A 21,918-nucleotide genomic window follows, 5' to 3' on the forward strand; every position below is an offset into this window, starting at 1 on the left:
AACAAAGGTATCCCCAAATGTTGGGTGATATGTGAAGTTAGTAGCTTAAAGCTCTAATCAGCTGGTGTACTAGCATGGTGCATGTGCTTCTTTTATTTGTTTGTTATTATAACAGCCGTAGACTTTTTTTTTCTGTCGCATCTTGGTTGATCATATTTTGCAGTCTGTTTTTAGCCTAAGCTGATTGTAAAAGGGCCACTGAATAGTAGAGTAACGATGGAAGTCTACACCAGGTGTAGCAGAATCAACAGCTTCATCCATGGGCATGGGTAGGTTGGAGTGTATGTGTTTCTCAGGAAAGAAGTCATGATTTAACTAACATAGCTTTTAGGATATGTCACTGTCTTCCTAAGTTGTTGTAATTTCTGTCTATAATCTTGTACATTATGTAGGACTTATAAAACTTTAGCCATACTCTGTGTGTACATTTGTCCTGTTATATGATTCCTGGTCAGCTGACCTGTTAATTTGTTGTTTTCAGAAGATGTCCCAAGGATCTTTAATTTTATGATTTAATTTTTAAAGTAATATATGTTTATATATAAATGACTTTGTAAAAGAGTGCATGTTATAAATTTACCATTTTCTTAAAAGTTTTATTTTTACAGTGTTACATGTTTGATTATCTGATGTTCTATATTAAATGTTGTACAATAGTCTAAGCACATAAATTTAGTTGATATCATGATATTCATAGTTAGTTAATTTTGTTGCAACATGTTTCTACAGAAACAATTGTAATAAAGACACTTATTAGATAAGTTATTTGTTTAAGCTTAGTTGGACACTTTGTGTTACAACTGTTTACAGCATTCATGTGTCTTAGCTAAAATGTTAACATTGTTGTTATCTGAATTAGCAAAATCTAAGTTTATTTAGTTATTGTTTTCTCAACAAAACCAGTGTTAATGTTAAAAAAGATGTGTGTATACATGTGTGTAGTTTTTCTCTCTGTATAAGGAACATCGTATTCTGCTTAACAAAGATATTATTCACCTCTGATATTACTGCCTTCCATTTTGTAGTGTATCCACAAGAATAGAAAAGATCGGACACAAGTATTGCAGAAAATCTCTGAATTAGTGTCACACAGACATTCACTTCAGATGAAGCTCAGAGGTCTCCAAGCTGAGCTTTTTCCTTTGGAGAAGTTATTACCAACTGAAATAGATGTCAGAACCTTACCTGAAGATTCGATTTACAAAGACAGCAACATGGAAGAAGGTAGAAGAGATATAAATCTCGGAAGTGACAAAATGGACAGTGGCAGATTTGGTAAAGTAGCCAGAGATGACAGAGTAGAAGTCAACCAAGAAAACAGTATAGTATATGACAACTCTAACAGTGGTAATGTGGGAAGAAGTTCCAATGATGTTAAAGGAACTGTCAGTCTACAAGATGATCAGAGGATCACCAACAACACAAGTAATGGAGTCAGAGGCCTGGAAAATAATTTAGTGAATAAGAAACTTAGAAGCATAGTAATTGTCAACAATAACTTAGAAACTGATGCATTAAATAGGAAACTAATAACAAATGTAATTGATAAAAGTGATGAACATACTGAGCAAAAGGACAGAAGTCTGGTGCAGAGTAATAAACCAGACATAAATTCAAGGATTAGTAAAATAGATATAAAGTCTGAGCCTGTCAAAAATGGAGAATTTAAAGATTATAGGTCACCACCGAGACTTGAAAGGTTTGAACTTTCTAACGCTCCAATTTCTAATAATTTATTTATGTCATCAGCTGCCAGTCCACCAGTCCCAATTTTATCTCCGGTTTGTTCGGAAAACGTTTTCAACAGTCCTTCAGAAGATATTTTTCTACAGCTTGATAAGACGAGCTCTCAGAGAAAGACATACCAGCCTCATCAGAAATTCGTGCCAGGTGATTCGTTGTCTATAGAAAAAGAATGGAACCCCCAGAAAACGGTTTTACAGCAGGGATTTATTTCTGCTGTTGATGGAAAAAAACAACATGAAGACTTAATTAGCAGTAAAAATAGCAGTTTCTGTGATAACACTAAACTAGTGGATGATACAAGATCAGTGGATAGAACAGAAGAAATTTCAAATGCAGTCTATTCACCAATTAGTCTACATCAAGAAGATGCTTCTGTCGGCACTGATATGAAAATTTATCATTTTTCTAGGGCTGTCTCGTCCCCTGAGTCATTCTCAGACTCTGCATGTAAAAAGAAAAAATACACTAGAGGGTGCTGTGGTGCTGTAAGTATCCATAAACACGGCAGCTTTGCTTCACATGTGAAAAAAGAGGTTTACAGTGATGCAGTAAATTCACAGATTTTGTGTCAGAAAGATGTTCCCTTAACTACTGTGAAACAGGAGACTTTGAAGAATGAAACTAACTACAGCAAAGTTTCCATAAAGGTTTTGAAGAAAGGAAAATCTTCAAGATGTCATAAGCATGCAGGAAGTGGTCAGTATTCTTATGGCAATGAATTGATCTCAGATGTAACACCTAGAAAAAAGCTAAGAAGCCCCAAATTTTGCAAAGGAAATGAAAATATTTCAGAAAAGTGGAAGAGAAAGCAGAATTACACTGGCTGTAGTTTTGAAAATGGTCGAAACAAACAAATATTTTCTCCCAGATCAGTATCAGACTCTGGTTTTGACAGTCGAGGCTCTGTTGTACAGTTGTCTGAATGCGTTAAAGTATCCAATGAGAATGGCCATAGTTCCCAAGTTTCTGAAGAAGGTGAAATACAATATATTGGAAGAGTTGCTGAACTAGAAAGTTTATCAAGGTTTGATGGTGAGTTTTGTTTGTACTGTTTCCCGTAGTGAGAAACGTGGTGTTAAGGTAAAGCAGATAAAACTTTATCTTGTTTCTTGTCGAACTTAAGGTCACTGTATGATGATAACTTGAACCTTTACTTCACTGTTATGTTTCAGAAATACATATATGCATCTATATAATCTATAATAAACACTGTAACCGTATAATAAAATCCAGTGATAATGACTGTATGTAATTGTTATAAAGTTTCACTATATGTGGTTTTTGGAAACCTGTTTGAACACTTAGCTGAACCTCAGGGGTCAACACTTAGCTGAACCTCAGGGGTCGCTTCTTTTCAATCAGGTATCATGAACGTTACTGTATAATGCAGTAACATAGATCGATTTTCAATTTTTATTCTTGTGTTGTCAAAACCTAGATAGCAAAATATGATCAGTTGATTTTATATCCAAGTATAACAGTTGGTAACTACTTTGACACCAAGCCTATGATAGTCTGTTTACTAACATAGAAAGGTAGAATTTAATGAAGGAAGCATTAAGAATAGAATGAGATACCACTGAGTTACCATTACATAATGCAAATGTGGTGGAAAAACATGAAACATAAGAGTCATTGTTTATTAAGATTCACTCACAGTCCTAGAAAGTGGTCATCCTCTTGGCTTTGGTATCAGTTCAAACAAAGTAAAGTTCATTGTTCAAAGAATTATTTATATCATTTGCATAAATGTAGTAATGTTTATGAGAATACTTTATTTTAAAGATGTTTTATAATAACAAAATGTGTTTAATTTGCACCTTGGAAACCTTTGAATGTATTGCTTTTTTCAAAGATGTCACAGCATCGAGATAATTTTATTGAGATCCTTATAACTTAAAGGCCTCAGAGCTGTTATACAACTATGGTTTACCACATGCATGTTCATTTAAAGTAAGTGAAGTCATTGTGTATAACTGCTTGTGGAATAGTAAAAACTTGATTTCCATGCAAGCAGAAAAATGTAACTAATGAAACTGTATAGTGGTCAATGAAACAGAACGTTGAATTCAGAATACATAATAATAAAATTCTCCAACAGGTGTTTACACAAAGCTTTTAATATTATCATCAGATGCATCACTGGCACATAGGGCTCATGGCCCCATTCTATAAGACAGTGCTCTGAATCCCCAGATGGAGTCTCGAAAACATCAGGATAGAAAACTATGATTAAACATAGTGGTGCCTCTGATTACTATTACAGTATTGGAACATACAAAAAATAGGCCTAATATTACAGAGTTAGAAAGAGTCGATGTTTTGTCAAGTAACAGCTTGTTTTCTCTTGTATTGTGGATGGATATTGTTTAAACCTGCTGATTCCATTTTCTCTTATTACTGAAACTACTTACAAAAATTACAGGTGGAAACTTTTTAAGTTATGTATATGCAGAAAAGTGAAATAATTCGTGTATTCTCTCCCAACTATCCACATTTATACTCGAACACACAAGTTCTTTGCTTATTGTCCTTCTGTTCAGTACGACTGGACATAATTCACAATATACAAGTACACATGTGAGCACAGGTTAGTGTATGAATAATACTTCATACATTACACTGTCATTTTGTTATTGTTATCAGTAATACAGATTATACTAGTTAGTGTATCAAGTACTTGATACATTACACTCTGTCATTTTGTTATTGTTATCAGTAATACAGATTATACTAGTTAGTATATCAAGTACTTCATACATTACACACTGTCATTTTGTTATTGTTATCAGTAATACAGATTATACTAGTTAGTATATCAAGTACTTCATACATTACACTGTCATTTTGTTATTGTTATCAGTATTACAGATTATACTAGTTAGTATATCAAGTTCTTCATACATTACACTCTGTCATTTTGTTATTGTTATCAGTAATACAGATTATACTAGTTAGTATATCAAGTACTTCATACATTACCCTGTCATTTTGTTATTGTTATCAGTGATACAGATTATACTAGTTAGTATATCAAGTACTTCATACATTACACTGTCATTTTGTTATTGTTATCAGTATTACAGAGTATACTAGTTAGTATATCAAGTACTTCATACATTACCCTCTGTCATTTTGTTATTGTTATCAGTGACACAGATTATACTAGTTAGTATATCAAGTACTTCATACATTACACTGTCATTTTGTTATTGTTATCAGTAATACAGATTATACTAGTTAGTATATCAAGTACTTGATACATTACACTCTGTCATTTTGTTATTGTTATCAGTAATACAGATTATACTAGTTAGTATATCAAGTACTTCATACATTACACACTGTCATTTTGTTATTGTTATCAGTAATACAGATTATACTAGTTAGTATATCAAGTACTTCATACATTACACTGTCATTTTGTTATTGTTATCAGTATTACAGATTATACTAGTTAGTATATCAAGTTCTTCATACATTACACTCTGTCATTTTGTTATTGTTATCAGTAATACAGATTATACTAGTTAGTATATCAAGTACTTCATACATTACCCTGTCATTTTGTTATTGTTATCAGTGATACAGATTATACTAGTTAGTATATCAAGTACTTCATACATTACACTGTCATTTTGTTATTGTTATCAGTATTACAGAGTATACTAGTTAGTATATCAAGTACTTCATACATTACACTCTGTCATTTTGTTATTGTTATCAGTGACACAGATTATACTAGTTAGTATATCAAGTACTTCATACATTACACTGTCATTTTGTTATTGTTATCAGTAATACAGATTATACTAGTTAGTATATCAAGTACTTCATACATTACACTGTCATTTTGTTATTGTTATCAGTAATACAGATTATACTAGTTAGTATATCAAGTACTTCATACATTACACTGTCATTTTGTTATTGTTATCAGTAATACAGATTATACTAGTTAGTATATCAAGTACTTCATACATTACACTGTCATTTTGTTATTGTTATCAGTAATACAGATTATACTAGTTAGTATATCAAGTACTTCATACATTACACTGTCATTTTGTTATTGTTATCAGTAATACAGATTATACTAGTTAGTATATCAAGTACTTCATACATTACACACTGTCATTTTGTTATTGTTATCAGTAATACAGATTATACTAGTTAGTATATCAAGTACTTCATACATTACACTGTCATTTTGTTATTGTTATCAGTGATACAGATTATACTAGTTAGTATATCAAGTACTTCATACATTACACTGTCATTTTGTTATTGTTATCAGTGATACAGATTATACTAGTTAGTATATCAAGTACTTCATACATTACACTGTCATTTTGTTATTGTTATCAGTGATACAGATTATACTAGTTAGTATATCAAGTACTTCATACATTACACTGTCATTTTGTTATTGTTATCAGTGATACAGATTATACTAGTTAGTATATCAAGTACTTCATACATTACACTGTCATTTTGTTATTGTTATCAGTATTACAGATTATACTAGTTAGTATATCAAGATTACATTACTGTCAGTTATCAGTGATATTATACTAGTTAGTATATCAAGTACTTCATACATTACACTGTCATTTTGTTATTTTTATCGGTAATACAGATTATACTAGTTAGTATATCAAGTACTTCATACATTACACTGTCATTTTGTTATTGTTATCAGTGATACAGATTATACTAGTTAGTATATCAAGTACTTCATACATTACACTGTCATTTTGTTATTGTTATCAGTGATACAGATTATACTAGTTAGTATATCAAGTACTTCATACATTACACTGTCATTTTGTTATTGTTATCAGTAATACAGATTATACTAGTTAGTATATCAAGTACTTCATACATTACACACTGTGATTTTCTTATTGTTATCAGTGATACAGATTATACTAGTTAGTATATCAAGTACTTCATACATTACACTGTCATTTTGTTATTGTTATCAGTGATACAGATTATACTAGTTAGTATATCAAGTACTTCATACATTACACTGTCATTTTGTTATTGTTATCAGTAATACAGATTATACTAGTTAGTATATCAAGTACTTCATACATTACACTGTCATTTTGTTATTGTTATCAGTGATACAGATTATACTAGTTAGTATATCAAGTACTTCATACATTACACTGTCATTTTGTTATTGTTATCAGTGATACAGATTATACTAGTTAGTATATCAAGTACTTCATACATTACACTGTCATTTTGTTATTGTTATCAGTGATACAGATTATACTAGTTAGTATATCAAGTACTTCATACATTACACTGTCATTTTGTTATTGTTATCAGTGATACAGATTATACTAGTTAGTATATCAAGTACTTCATACATTACACTGTCATTTTGTTATTGTTATCAGTGATACAGATTATACTAGTTAGTATATCAAGTACTTCATACATTACACTGTCATTTTGTTATTGTTATCAGTGATACAGATTATACTAGTTAGTATATCAAGTACTTCATACATTACACTGTCATTTTGTTATTGTTATCAGTGATACAGATTATACTAGTTAGTATATCAAGTACTTCATACATTACACTGTCATTTTGTTATTGTTATCAGTAATACAGATTATACTAGTTAGTATATCAAGTACTTCATACATTACACTGTCATTTTGTTATTGTTATCAGTAATACAGATTATACTAGTTAGTATATCAAGTACTTCATACATTACACTGTCATTTTGTTATTGTTATCAGTAATACAGATTATACTAGTTAGTATATCAAGTACTTCATACATTACACACTGTGATTTTGTTATTGTTATCAGTGATACAGATTATACTAGTTAGTATATCAAGTACTTCATACATTACACTGTCATTTTGTTATTGTTATCAGTGATACAGATTATACTAGTTAGTATATCAAGTACTTCATACATTACACACTGTGATTTTCTTATTGTTATCAGTGATACAGATTATACTAGTTAGTATATCAAGTACTTCATACATTACACACTGTCATTTTGTTATTGTTATCAGTGATACAGATTATACTAGTTAGTATATCAAGTACTTCATACATTACACTGTCATTTTGTTATTGTTATCAGTGATACAGATTATACTAGTTAGTATATCAAGTACTTCATACATTACACTGTCATTTTGTTATTGTTATCAGTAATACAGATTATACTAGTTAGTATATCAAGTACTTCATACATTACACTGTCATTTTGTTATTGTTATCAGTAATACAGATTATACTAGTTAGTATATCAAGTACTTCATACATTACACTGTCATTTTGTTATTGTTATCAGTGATACAGATTATACTAGTTAGTATATCAAGTACTTCATACATTACACTGTCATTTTGTTATTGTTATCAGTGATACAGATGATACAGATTATACTAGTTATACTAGTATATATCAAGTACTTCATACATTACACTGTCATTTTTCACTGTTGTTATCAGTGATACAGATTATACTAGTTAGTATATCAAGTACTTTCATACATTACACTGTCATTTTGTTATTGTTATCAGTGATACAGATTATACTAGTTAGTATATCAAGTACTTCATACATTACACTGTCATTTTCTTATTGTTATCAGTGATACAGATTATACTAGTTAGTATATCAAGTACTTCATACATTACACACTGTTATTTTGTTATTGTTATCAGTATTACAGATTATACTAGTTAGTATATCAAGTACTTCATACATTACACACTGTTATTTTGTTATTGTTATCAGTGATACAGATTATACTAGTTAGTATATCAAGTACTTCATACATTACACACTGTTATTTTGTTATTGTTATCAGTAATACAGATTATACTAGTTAGTATATCAAGTACTTCATACATTACACTGTCATTTTGTTATTGTTATCAGTCATACAGATTATACTAGTTAGTATATCAAGTACTTCATACATTACACTGTCATTTTGTTATTGTTATCAGTAATACAGATTATACTAGTTGGTATATCAAGTACTTCATACATTACACTGTCATTTTGTTATTGTTATCAGTAATACAGATTATACTAGTTAGTATATCAAGTACTTCATACATTACACTGTCATTTTGTTATTGTTATCAGTCATACAGATTATACTAGTTAGTATATCAAGTACTTCATACATTACACTGTCATTTTGTTATTGTTATCAGTAATACAGATTATACTAGTTAGTATATCAAGTACTTCATACATTACACTGTCATTTTGTTATTGTTATCAGTCATACAGATTATACTAGTTAGTATATCAAGTACTTCATACATTACACTCTGTCATTTTGTTATTGTTATCAGTCATACAGATTATACTAGTTTGTATATCAAGTACTTCATACATTACACTGTCATTTTGTTACTGTTATCAGTGATACAGATTATACTAGTTAGTATATCAAGTACTTCATACATTACACACTGTCATTTTGTTATTGTTATCAGTAATACACATTATACTAGTTAGTATATCAAGTACTTCATACATTACTCTGTCATTTTGTTATTGTTATCAGTAATACTGATTATACTAGTTAGTATATCAAGTACTTCATACATTACACTGTGATTTTGTTATTGTTATCAGCGATACAGATTATACTAGTTAGTATATCAAGTACTTCATACATTACTCTGTCATTTTGTTATTGTTATCAGTGATACAGATTATACTAGTTAGTATATCAAGTACTTCATACATTACACTGTCATTTTGTTATTGTTATCAGTGATACAGATTATACTAGTTAGTATATCAAGTACTTCATACATTACACTGTCATTTTGTTATTGTTATCAGTATTACAGATTATACTAGTTAGTATATCAAGTACTTCATACATTACACTGTCATTTTGTTATGGTTATCAGTGATACAGATTATACTAGTTAGTATATCAAGTACTTCATACATTACACACTGTCATTTTGTTATTGTTATCAGTAATACAGATTATACTAGTTAGTATATCAAGTACTTCATACATTACACTGTCATTTTGTTATTGTTATCAGTGATACAGATTATACTAGTTAGTATATCAAGTACTTCATACATTACACTGTCATTTTGTTATTGTTATCAGTGATACAGATTATACTAGTTAGTATATCAAGTACTTCATACATTACACACTGTCATTTTGTTATTGTTATCAGTAATACAGATTATACTAGTTAGTATATCAAGTACTTCATACATTACACTGTCATTTTGTTATTGTTATCAGTGATACAGATTATACTAGTTAGTATATCAAGTACTTCATACATTACACTGTCATTTTGTTATTGTTATCAGTGATACAGATTATACTAGTTAGTATATCAAGTACTTCATACATTACTCTGTCATTTTGTTATTGTTATCAGTATTACAGATTATACTAGTTAGTATATCAAGTACTTCATACATTACACTGTCATTTTGTTATTGTTATCAGTAATACAGATTATACTAGTTAGTATATCAAGTACTTCATACATTACACACTGTTATTTTGTTATTGTTATCAGTAATACAGATTATACTAGTTAGTATATCAAGTACTTCATACATTACACTGTCATTTTGTTATTGTTATCAGTGATACAGATTATACTAGTTAGTATATCAAGTACTTCATACATTACACTGTCATTTTGTTATTGTTATCAGTAATACAGATTATACTAGTTAGTATATCAAGTACTTCATACATTACACTGTCATTTTGTTATTGTTATCAGTGATACAGATTATACTAGTTAGTATATCAAGTACTTCATACATTACACACTGTCATTTTGTTATTGTTATCAGTAATACAGATTATACTAGTTAGTATATCAAGTACTTCATACATTACACTGTCATTTTGTTATTGTTATCAGTAATACAGATTATACTAGTTAGTGTATCAAGTGCAAATACCTTATCTTCATTTATTTTTCACTATTATAAAATATTTTGCAGTGTCAGCTTAGAATCAGTAATTAGGAATAATGTAGACCTTCAAAATTGGCAAAATCTCATCAGATATTGGAGTTGCGTCTTAAAATGTAGCTAATAGTGAGAGTGACCAGCTGATAAAACAATGTATTTTAATTTTTATAAGTAGAAACTTTTAATTAGTTATGCTGATGGCATGGCACTAAATACATTGTTTACTCTGACTAAAACATATTATTACAAATTTCCATTACAGATTCAACTTTTTAGATACTAAGATAACTTGATATATTTATTTTTCCTAATGCACGCTGGACACCATCTTTATTGTCACGTGTTTATTAATGTGCCAAGTTTTGATTAGTAACCGAGTTAACAGTTGTGACTTTATAGCACAAATTACAATAATCTTCAATGTTTTTAAGAAGCACCTACACATTTGTTGTTTGGTGATACAAGTTTCTTTATGCACATGTTCCTGTTATTGAAGAGATTCCAAACAGTAAGCCTAATCTATCAGTTAAGTGGTAACGTAACGGCCTCTAAAGATCTCACCACAGACAATACCTAACAGTTTAATATCAGTTTCATTTCTACATACATTCTAAAGATTATAAACGTTCTTTTCTTTCTTAGTTATTTTCTAGTACCTCAGTGGTGCGTCTGCAGGCTTATATACATTCTAAAGACTACAAACGTTCTTTTCTTTATTAGCTATTTTCTAGTACCTCAGTGGTACGTCTGCAGGCTTATATACATTCTAAAGACTATAAACGTTGTTTTCATTATTAGTTATTTTCTAGTACCTCAGTGGTACGTCTGCAGGCTTATATACATTCTAAAGACTATAAACGTTCTTTTCTTTATTAGTTATTTTCTAGTACCTCAGTGGTACGTCTGCAGGCTTATATACATTCTAAAGATTATAAACGTTCTTTTCTTTATTAGTTATTTTCTAGTACATCAGTGGTACGTCTGCAGGCTTATATACATTCTAAAGACTATAAACGTTCTTTTCTTTATTAGTTATTTTCTAGTATCTCAGTGGTACGTCTGCAGGCTTATATACATTCTAAAGATTATAAACGTTCTTTTCTTTATTAGTTATTTTCTAGTACCTCAGTGGTACGTCTGCAGGCTTATATACATTCTAAAGATTATAAACGTTTTTTTCTTTATTAGTTATGTTCTAGTACCTCAGTGGTACGTCTGCAGGCTTATATACATTCTAAAGATTATAAACGTTCTTTTCTTTATTAGTGATGTTCTAGTACCTCAGTGGTAAGTCTGCAGGCTTATATACATTCTAAAGACTAGAAACGTTCTTTTCTTTATTAGTTATTTTCTAGTACCTCAGTGGTACGTCTGCAGGCTTATATACATTCTAAAGATTATAAACGTTTTTTCTTTATTAGTTATGTTCTAGTACCTCAGTGGTAATGCCTGCAGGCTTATATACATTCTAAAGACTATAAACGTTGTTTTCATTATTAGTTATTTTCTAGTACCTCAGTGGTACGTCTGCAGGCTTATATACATTCTAAAGACTATAAACGTTCTTTTCTTTATTAGTTATTTTCTAGTACCTCAGTGGTACGTCTGCAGGCTTATATACATTCTAAAGATTATAAACGTTCTTTTCTTTATTAGTTATTTTCTAGTACATCAGTGGTACGTCTGCAGGCTTATATACATTCTAAAGACTATAAACGTTCTTTTCTTTATTAGTTATTTTCTAGTATCTCAGTGGTAATGCCTGCAGGCTTATATACATTCTAAAGATTATAAACGTTCTTTTCTTTATTAGTTATTTTCTAGTACCTCAGTGGTAATCGCCTGCAGGCTTATATACATTCTAAAGATTATAAACGTTTTTTTCTTTATTAGTTATGTTCTAGTACCTCAGTGGTGCGCCTGCAGGCTTATATACATTCTAAAGATTATAAACGTTCTTTTCTTTATTAGTTATGTTCTAGTACCTCAGTGGTAAGTCTGCAGGCTTATATACATTCTAAAGACTAGAAACGTTCTTTTCTTTATTAGTTATTTTCTAGTATCTCAGTGGTACGTCTGCAGGCTTATATACATTCTAAAGATTATAAACGTTTTTTCTTTATTAGTTATGTTCTAGTACCTCAGTGGTACGTCTGCAGGCTTATATACATTCTAAAGACTATAAACGTTGTTTTCATTATTAGTTATTTTCTAGTACCTCAGTGGTACGTCTGCAGGCTTATATACATTCTAAAGATTATAAACGTTCTTTTCTTTATTAGTTATGTTCTAGTACCTCAGTGGTAAGTCTGCAGGCTTATATACATTCTAAAGACTATAAACGTTCTTTTCTTTATTAGTTATTTTCTAGTACCTCAGTGGTAAGTCTGCAGGCTTATATACATTCTAAAGATTATAAACGTTCTTTTCTTTATTAGTTATGTTCTAGTACCTCAGTGGTAAGTCTGCAGGCTTATATGCATTCTAAAGATTATAAACCTTCTTTTCTTTATTAGTTATGTTCTAGTACCTCAGTGGTACGTCTGCAGGCTTATATACATTCTAAAGATTATAAACGTTCTTTTCTTTATTAGTTATGTTCTAGTACCTCAGTGGTAAGTCTGCAGGCTTATATACATTCTAAAGACTATAAACGTTGTTTTCTTTATTAGTTATGTTCTAGTACCTCAGTGGTAAGTCTGCAGGCTTATATACATTCTAAAGACTATAAACGTTCTTTTCTTTATTAGTTATTTTCTAGTACCTCAGTGGTGCGTCTGCAGGCTTATATACATTCTAAAGACTATAAACGTTCTTTTCTTTATTAGTTATTTTCTAGTACCTCAGTGGTACGTCTGCAGGCTTATATACATTCTAAAGACTATAAACGTTCTTTTCTTTATTAGTTATTTCCTAGTACCTCAGTGGTACGTCTGCAGGCTTATATACATTCTAAAGACTATAAACATTCTTTTCTTTATTAGTTATGTTCTAGTACCTCAGTGGTACGTCTGCAGGCTTATATACATTCTAAAGACTATAAACGTTCTTTTCTTTATTAGTTATTTTCTAGTACCTCAGTGGTACGCCTGCAGGCTTATATACATTCTAAAGACTATAAACGTTCTTTTCTTTATTAGTTATTTTCTAGTACCTCAGTGGTACGTCTGCAGGCTTATATACATTCTAAAGACTATAAACGTTCTTTTCTTTATTAGTTATTTTCTAGTACCTCAGTGGTACGTCTGCAGGCTTATATACATTCTAAAGACTATAAACGTTCTTTTCTTTATTAGTTATGTTCTAGTACCTCAGTGGTAAGTCTGCAGGCTTATATACATTCTAAAGACTATAAACGTTCTTTTCTTTATTAGTTATTTTCTAGTACCTCAGTGGTACGCCTGCAGGCTTATATACATTCTAAAGACTATAAACGTTCTTTTCTTTATTAGTTATTTTCTAGTACCTCAGTGGTACGTCTGCAGGCTTATATACATTCTAAAGACTATAAACGTTCTTTTCTTTATTAGTTATTTTCTAGTACCTCAGTGGTACGTCTGCAGGCTTATATACATTCTAAAGACTATAAACGTTCTTTTCTTTATTAGTTATGTTCTAGTACCTCAGTGGTACTGCCTGCAGGCTTATATACATTCTAAAGACTATAAACGTTCTTTTCTTTATTAGTTATTTTCTAGTACCTCAGTGTAGTCGCCTGCAGGCTTATATACATTCTAAAGATTATAAACGTTCTTTTCTTTATTAGTTATGTTCTAGTACCTCAGTGGTAAGTCTGCAGGCTTATATACATTCTAAAGACTATAAACGTTCTTTTCTTTATTAGTTATGTTCTAGTACCTCAGTGGTAAGTCTGCAGGCTTATATACATTTTAAAGACTATAAACGTTCTTTTCTTTATTAGTTATGTTCTAGTACCTCAGTGGTAAGTCTGCAGGCTTATATACATTTTAAAGACTATAAACGTTCTTTTCTTTATTAGTTATGTTCTAGTACCTCAGTGGTACGTCTGCAGTCTTATAACATGAAAAAAAAGGTTTTTTTATCACGTGGTTGGCAGAGCACAAACAGCTCTTTGTGTAACTTTGTGCTTAACTGCAAACACACTTAGCCATTTCCCATATATACCTTTTTTATAATTCTATGTTACATTCATAAAATGTATTTTATGTCTGTCAGTTACTGTGATAATTGCATTTCATAATGTAAACTGAAAACTAGATATACAGAATAAAGAAAATCAGAGAAACTTTTGTTGCTGGTCTGATATTTATAATCATGTGTATCATTATTTGAGAAAAATATGGTGTCTTTTGATGGCCACTAGCTTTTTTACAGTGTCTACTGTTAATTTCGAGCCCTATCGTATTGACAGAAACTGAATTTTAAATATATCGTATCCTTTTTTGTATTAGAAAATATGGAATTTTAAAACTGCTGTTCAGTTGTATGAATTATCCAGTAATATAAATTTACACTCACAGTTTGAATGACTTACTGACAGAATTGGTATTAACTTAAAACCTGTTAAATAGCAGCACTACAAGTACAATGAGTGTGAAAACACTGGAGAACATCTTATGATCATACAATGTTATTGTTTTTGTTACTGTATGTGCTATACCCAAACTTTCTTAGTGTACTGAAAATAAAATTCAGTGTTTTGTACATGATTTGTAAAATTTCTGTATTCAGTTACATCTTTGTTAATATTAGTTTGATTTCATAAAAGTTTTTTCAACAGATTTTGAAGAAAAATGATGAATTACTTTATCCTTAGATAACTCGTTGAGAGAGATTAAGGCTTGTATTTAGCCCTGTTTAACCATGTTTTATTTCCTTTAGACTTGGACAATGGGTTTAATTTATAAACTTTTAACTATTCCAGGATCTTTTAAGTTTATCTTAGCAATTCATAAGTCTCCATATGTAACATAAGTACATTTTTTTCCCAATTAAAGAACTTATACATGTACTTTAAATTATTAATTTTATTGGTCTAAAACTCATAAAACATAGTTCTTAAAAGTTTACTTTTTAAGTATCCCATTGGGAACGAAAATGTAATTATTGACCAAGGGCACATCTGTGTACTGGTTAATCAAAATGCTTCATGATACGAGTACAGATGTCTGTATAATATGTTAATGCGACAGTTGAATGTGTTAGATGTCTGTATAATATGTTAATGTGACAGTTGAATGTGTTCAGTGCTCTCTTATTTCCATAATATATGTTGTAAATCAGTTAACTTGTGCCTCTTAATAATTTCATATCTTTCTTTGTTAATATTCAGGTTAGTGTGTCTTATGGTTTGACATTTAAGTATGTTACTCCTGTTTAATTCTAGAAGCTTTGAAATGGAGATATGTGTGTTTTGCTCTTTCACTAGATACCTACTGTAAGAAAGTTATTTCATGTATTATATTAACAAATTAAAACCATCATTATCTTTCATGGATTAAATGGCTAATTTTAAACTTTGTTGGATATTCATTCAAACTGTAAGTGTTCTACCATTGACTTACAGTATGACTGTAGCATATTCACTTGTGAAGTATTATGCACTGTAAGCTCTTTTAACTAATATATGTCATGATTTCTGTGTCCTTGAGTTTATTTGTTGAATTATACTAAAACTTCTTTCTTCACATAGAGAAAAGAGGCTCACAGAAGAAGCGCCAGACGCTTCCTAGGTAGAAACTGGCAAGCAAGAATTAGTAGTGGTTTTGAGAAACTTGTTGCTTTAGCTTCAATGCCAAATCATCCTCCCAAGAAGGTCTTAGACAAACACAAAACTGACAACCAGCGCCCAGTTCGAAAGACTGAGCATCAGACTAGTTCTCCGGTAAAACAGGAATGAAACCTCTGAGAGAGATTGATCCAGAAAATGGGTCATAGACAGTATAAAGCATGGCCAGTCATCCTCGAATGGCCAGGAAAATTCAGTGTCCATTAAATTCAAAGCTGTTCATCCAATAGGCTCTGGAAATTCATCTAATTTAAGGGATCATAATACAGACACTTCAAAGTGAATCTATTCAAACAAGTGGATCAGATTCTTCAGAACAACTGCACACCAGAAGGGGACCAAGAACTCCCAGACAGCCTCCAAGCACACCATCGGTTTCTCCTGAATTACCTCCAACTTCTGATGTTACCTCCTTGACAGTTTCTCATTCCTCAACCTTGAACAACAAGATCAGTCCTGAACGTAAGTTGGGCTCAGGCTGTTTTATAAAACCAGAGAAAAACAGGTGTAGTCCTGAGATTTGGCTACCTAGGAACAACTTTCAGGATGGGAACAGTTGTGAATTACCTTTCCATGCAGTTAGGAGTTCCTTTAATGATGGTCACGGAGGACACGGATCCAAAAGGAATAAACACGAGAAGCGTAACCTTGCTTACTTAAAAAATTCCAAAGAAAAAGAGACATAGAGAATTCACCGATTTATCTACTAAAAGAAAAACTGACACAGAGTGTACAAATACAGCAAGCAGTTCCAGTATTCATTCTTCTTCATCACACCCTGTGTTATCCATTGGAAGTATTCCCATGATTTCTGTGGAGAATTCGCTTTCTCCAGGGATTATCTTTCCACAGAGCTACATGTTTTACCCTTCTGTGACAGCTCCGCCACAGTCATCAGCTCTTCATCCTCGTTCGTCATCTTACACAGGACACAGTCAGCAATCTCTTACAATTAGTTTTGGCTCCACACAACAGACTGTGGTTTGTCCACAGATGACTGTAGCAACAATTCCCACACAAGGAACCAAATATCCAGTGTTTCCTTTGCTTTTTGATTTGTCTGTTCCACCTCCAACCTTTAACATGCCTCCTCCATCTGTCATGGTTCCTCAGGTTTCTCCTAATCCCACTGAGTACTCTTTTCCTCTCAGAGAAGCTTTTCCATATCATACCATGGTCAGTACTGCTCATTTTCCCCAGGTGGGTCTTCCTCCACCACCACCAGTTCATCCAGGCTGTGCACAGATCTCTGAACCTCCCTTATTTTCTAACCAACACCAACAACTTGCCTCTCATCTCCACAGCACTGAACTTAAGTGGATTTGATTTTATAAAATTTTGTTGTACTTGAAAAATATGAAATTTGAATGAGCTACTAAAATTTTCCCACTTCAATAGATTTTTGACATGAGGTATATTATTGTCTGATTTTAGAGTGAATGAAAACTGCAGTATGTACTTCCTTGTGTTGTCCAAGTAGTGTTACTGTTCAAAGTTTTCTTAAACCCACTTGATGACTAAAAGAAATTTTGTTGTTGTTTTTTTATTCGTGACATGTCTGTGCATATAGAAAGTTGTTTTACTTAGTACATGTATAATAAAAATAACTAAGTTTATTAATAAATATTTTCAGTTGTAATTATGATAGAGTTAAAGATACAACTGATGTTCAATGCGCCTGTATAATTTCGATTATTGGAAATAGTAAGTAGCATTTTAATTTTTGTACTTGTTGTAAATGAAAGATTTTGTGTACGAGTTATGTGTATATATGCTCATTTGTAAAGTTATTATTAAGAGAAATCGAGGAAGAAAAACTCATTTTGGTTTATTTATGATTTGAAACTGTGAAGTTTAGTCTACCAAGTGGAAGAATTTTTAATTGTATTGACATAACAATAGTAATGGTCATGAATCGATAAACATGGATTGTTTTTGACACCATAATAGTTTTATTTAATGAAGTTCAAGGTTTTACCACAATATTTCAAATGGTTTTAAACAAAGAGACTCGTGGGAGGTAAGATAAATTATACATATTGGTACTTTGGTAGTGAGTTAAGTTTAAAAGAAAAGAAAAGACATTCTAATATAAATGTTGTTTTGTATTTATGGTTTTAATTATATCTTTTCAGTGTCTTCAAACACTTTTAGTAATGTAAATAACCAGTGCTTTGTTTACATATTAAAAAGAAAGTTAAATAAATCACTGGGTTACAGAAACATTTTTTTCCATGCTATGTTTTGTCTTCTGCAGTAGTAGTTTTCAGAAATTGGTACCTTTGTGATGTCTGTCTGAAGATTAAAATTTTTGTATATATTGCATCATGGTAAAGTCATTAGACATTGATTAACCAGAAGTGACAAGTTATAAAGACATAAGAGTTTGGTTTTTGAAACAACGTGTCCTTTTGTAACATACGATTCTAAATGAAACTACTTGAAACTACGTAACAAAATCCAGATGGTTAGAGTTTTGGAAATGTTAATACTGTACTAAAAGGTGCTATATAAAAGCTGAGTACATATTTCATATTTACACAGTACTTTGTCATGTGGTGCAGATATTTTAAAAATAAAAAACAGATTGTGTGAATAATAATGCTTTTCTTTAATTTCACTCTGTTGCATCACTGATGTTCTGTATCAAATAAATGGACTGTGTTTTGTCTAGGTAATGTGAATTTTGAAGTTGAAAGTGAGATAGAAGTTTTGGATTTAGTAAAGGATGACCTTATAAAGTACTAGTATTGTTCAGGATCTCACCAGATACATTAGTTTTAATAAAAAACTTGTGAGAACCTCACTAACATTGTGTAGTTTTAGTGCTATAGCACTGTAATTTTTATTTTATGTTTAAATGTTGTATGTGACGAGACAACAACTAACGTGTATCATTACCTTTTGGAAGAGTTAGAAGAACTCGTTTAATAAGCAATGGACACGTTTTATACTCTTTTATCACAATCTGCTTATATTTTCATAGATACTGCTGAACAAACTGGTGAGAAAGTTTTCCTGGTTATGCTAGAATGTTTGTTCTTTAGATTTTACGGCCATATTTGGTCACAATGTTGTGGTAAAGTAAATCAGTCATTGGCTTGTTTGTCAAACTATCAGCCTATCATGTGAAAGTATTGTGGTGAGGATAGATCAGATGTTTTGTTTCCTAAACATACAGTTTACAGTTTGGGGTAGAATGTTTTCGTTGATGTAATATAGGTACAACTTAAATGTTTTCTCAACTTATTTTAACTTTACTGCTTAAATGTAACATTTGACAAGTACACACTCAAACATTTGTATTATATTGTCACAAAATTTAAGTTTTCTTAAAGCGTTGTGTTGAATAAGGTATTCATATTTTCTGTGATTTTCTGGAACGTGTTTCATCGGCTTGGTCTGAATGCTTTGTTATCATGTTGAGTGAGACTGGTGTGTTTTGTTGTTATAGGAATTATATTCAAGTTTTCATTGTTATGTTGAGTCAGACAAATACTTTATGACTAAATTTTGTAGACTATCTCCTTATGCTTCATTGTTATATGATTTAAAATATTTTTAGTTGTAGAAAATCTGAGTTAGATCAGTATTTGTAACAATTAAAGGAAAAACGTTCTGTAGTCTAGAATGTTTCATTGTTACAGTAGGTCAGGTCAGTATTGGTAATGGTAATTGGTGAATATATAGCTTGTAATCTGTTTCATTCTGTTACATTGAGTTAAACCACTGTCTTTAGTTATTGTAGGTATTAGGGTTTGTATTTCTAAATCTCAGTTTATAATTGTTACATTGATTTAGTCTACTGTTTGTAGCAATGAAATGAATTATGACCAGAAGATTAATGCACCATTGTTTAAATAGGTCAGTACTTGTAATTCATGAATGAATATCATTCTTAAAATCAGTATGCCATTGTTACACTGAGTCAGGATAGTACATTAGAAGAGCTTGTAGACTATGGTATTGATGGACAGTAAATCACTTTAGGTGTGGAAGTTCAAAAAGAAGTCTTGTCCACCAGTAGGTAATACTTGTAGACAGTTGAGTAAGGTATAGTTGTGGAAAACTTTACTGGTACTGTTTTGCCTTATTAAGAAATTTTGGTTTATGGCCTACAATCAGTACAATAATTTGGGTAATATGTTTGGTGTACAATTCTAGGAATAAAAGTATGTAAATGTAGATGAAAACATTGTGGTTACCTTACAGTTTTGGAGGTAAAATGTGTATGTTTTTACATATTCATTATGTTAACAGTTTTAATCATCCTGGTGACCAGTCATTAAACTAAAAACGAATGTTTGTGAAACTTTTATACATAAAGAGTTCAGATCAAAACTTAATATCCCGATTATAGTTCATTCGTTTTCTCCTGAGGGGTCTATAGTATGTATGTGCATTTATATTGTTGTTGTACTAGCAGTCCTGAAAGTATCTATTAAACGTTGTTTTAAACCTAAATAGCATATTAAAAGATTTCCTGTTGTTAATGTTATTTTTATGTTGCATGTTCTACTTTATATTACAGTTATATTACCTATTGTTTATTTTCAATGAGATTTGTCTTGTAGCAATAACCTGAGAGAAACGGAATTATTTTTACTTGTTATTCTGTACGTGAATCACATTTGTAGAAACAGTTATTATATTTAGTGTAAAGTCTTTGATTTGTTATTGTTTTATATTGTACATTGTCTTGCACTTTTGTTAACAGTTTGATAGCTCGACTTAAATGTACATGTCTGTTTCCTTCACATGAAATAAATTATGTATTAAGAATTAACTAAATATGACTTATTGCACTTGGAGATATAAACATACAAAGTATCAAACACATTTTAACTAAAGTGCACTTGGAGATATAAACATACAAAGTATCAAACACATTTTAACTAAAGTGCACTTGGAGATATAAACATACATACTATCAAACACATTTTAACTAAAGTGCACTTGGAGATATAAACATACATACTATCAAACACTTTAACTAAAGTGCACTTGGAGATATAAACATACATACTATCAAACACATTTTAACTAAAGTGCACTTGGAGATATTAACATACATACTATCAAACACATTTTAACTAACGTGCACTTGGAGATATAAACATACATACTATCAAACACATTTTAACTAACGTGCACTTGGAGATATTAACATACATACTATCAAACACATTTTAACTAAAGTGCACTTGGAGATATAAACATACATACTATCAAACACATTTTAACTAAAGTGCACTTGGAGATATAAACATAGATACTATCAAACACATTTTAACTAAAGTGCACTTGGAGATATAAACATACATACTATCAAACACATTTTAACTAACGTGCACTTGGAGATATAAACATACATACTATCAAACACTTTAACTAAAGTGCACTTGGAGATATAA

At 30.7% G+C, this 21,918-nt stretch overlaps 1 protein-coding gene across 1 annotated transcript; it reads left to right on the forward strand.

The window, feature by feature from the left end:
* The first annotated feature begins 129 nt into the window (after positions 1 to 129).
* On the forward strand, positions 130 to 21,290 carry LOC143248443 (uncharacterized). Its single transcript, XM_076496805.1, has 3 exons — positions 130 to 269; positions 1,026 to 2,778; positions 16,409 to 21,290. The coding sequence occupies exons 2-3, from the start codon at positions 1,107 to 1,109 to the stop codon at positions 16,450 to 16,452; spliced, it is 1,716 nt and encodes a 571-aa protein (XP_076352920.1). The 5' UTR covers positions 130 to 269; positions 1,026 to 1,106; the 3' UTR covers positions 16,453 to 21,290.
* Positions 21,291 to 21,918: the final 628 nt, after the last annotated feature.

Source organism: Tachypleus tridentatus, chromosome 4, assembly GCF_004210375.1.
Source record: "Tachypleus tridentatus isolate NWPU-2018 chromosome 4, ASM421037v1, whole genome shotgun sequence".
Lineage (NCBI taxonomy): Eukaryota > Metazoa > Arthropoda > Merostomata > Xiphosura > Limulidae > Tachypleus > Tachypleus tridentatus.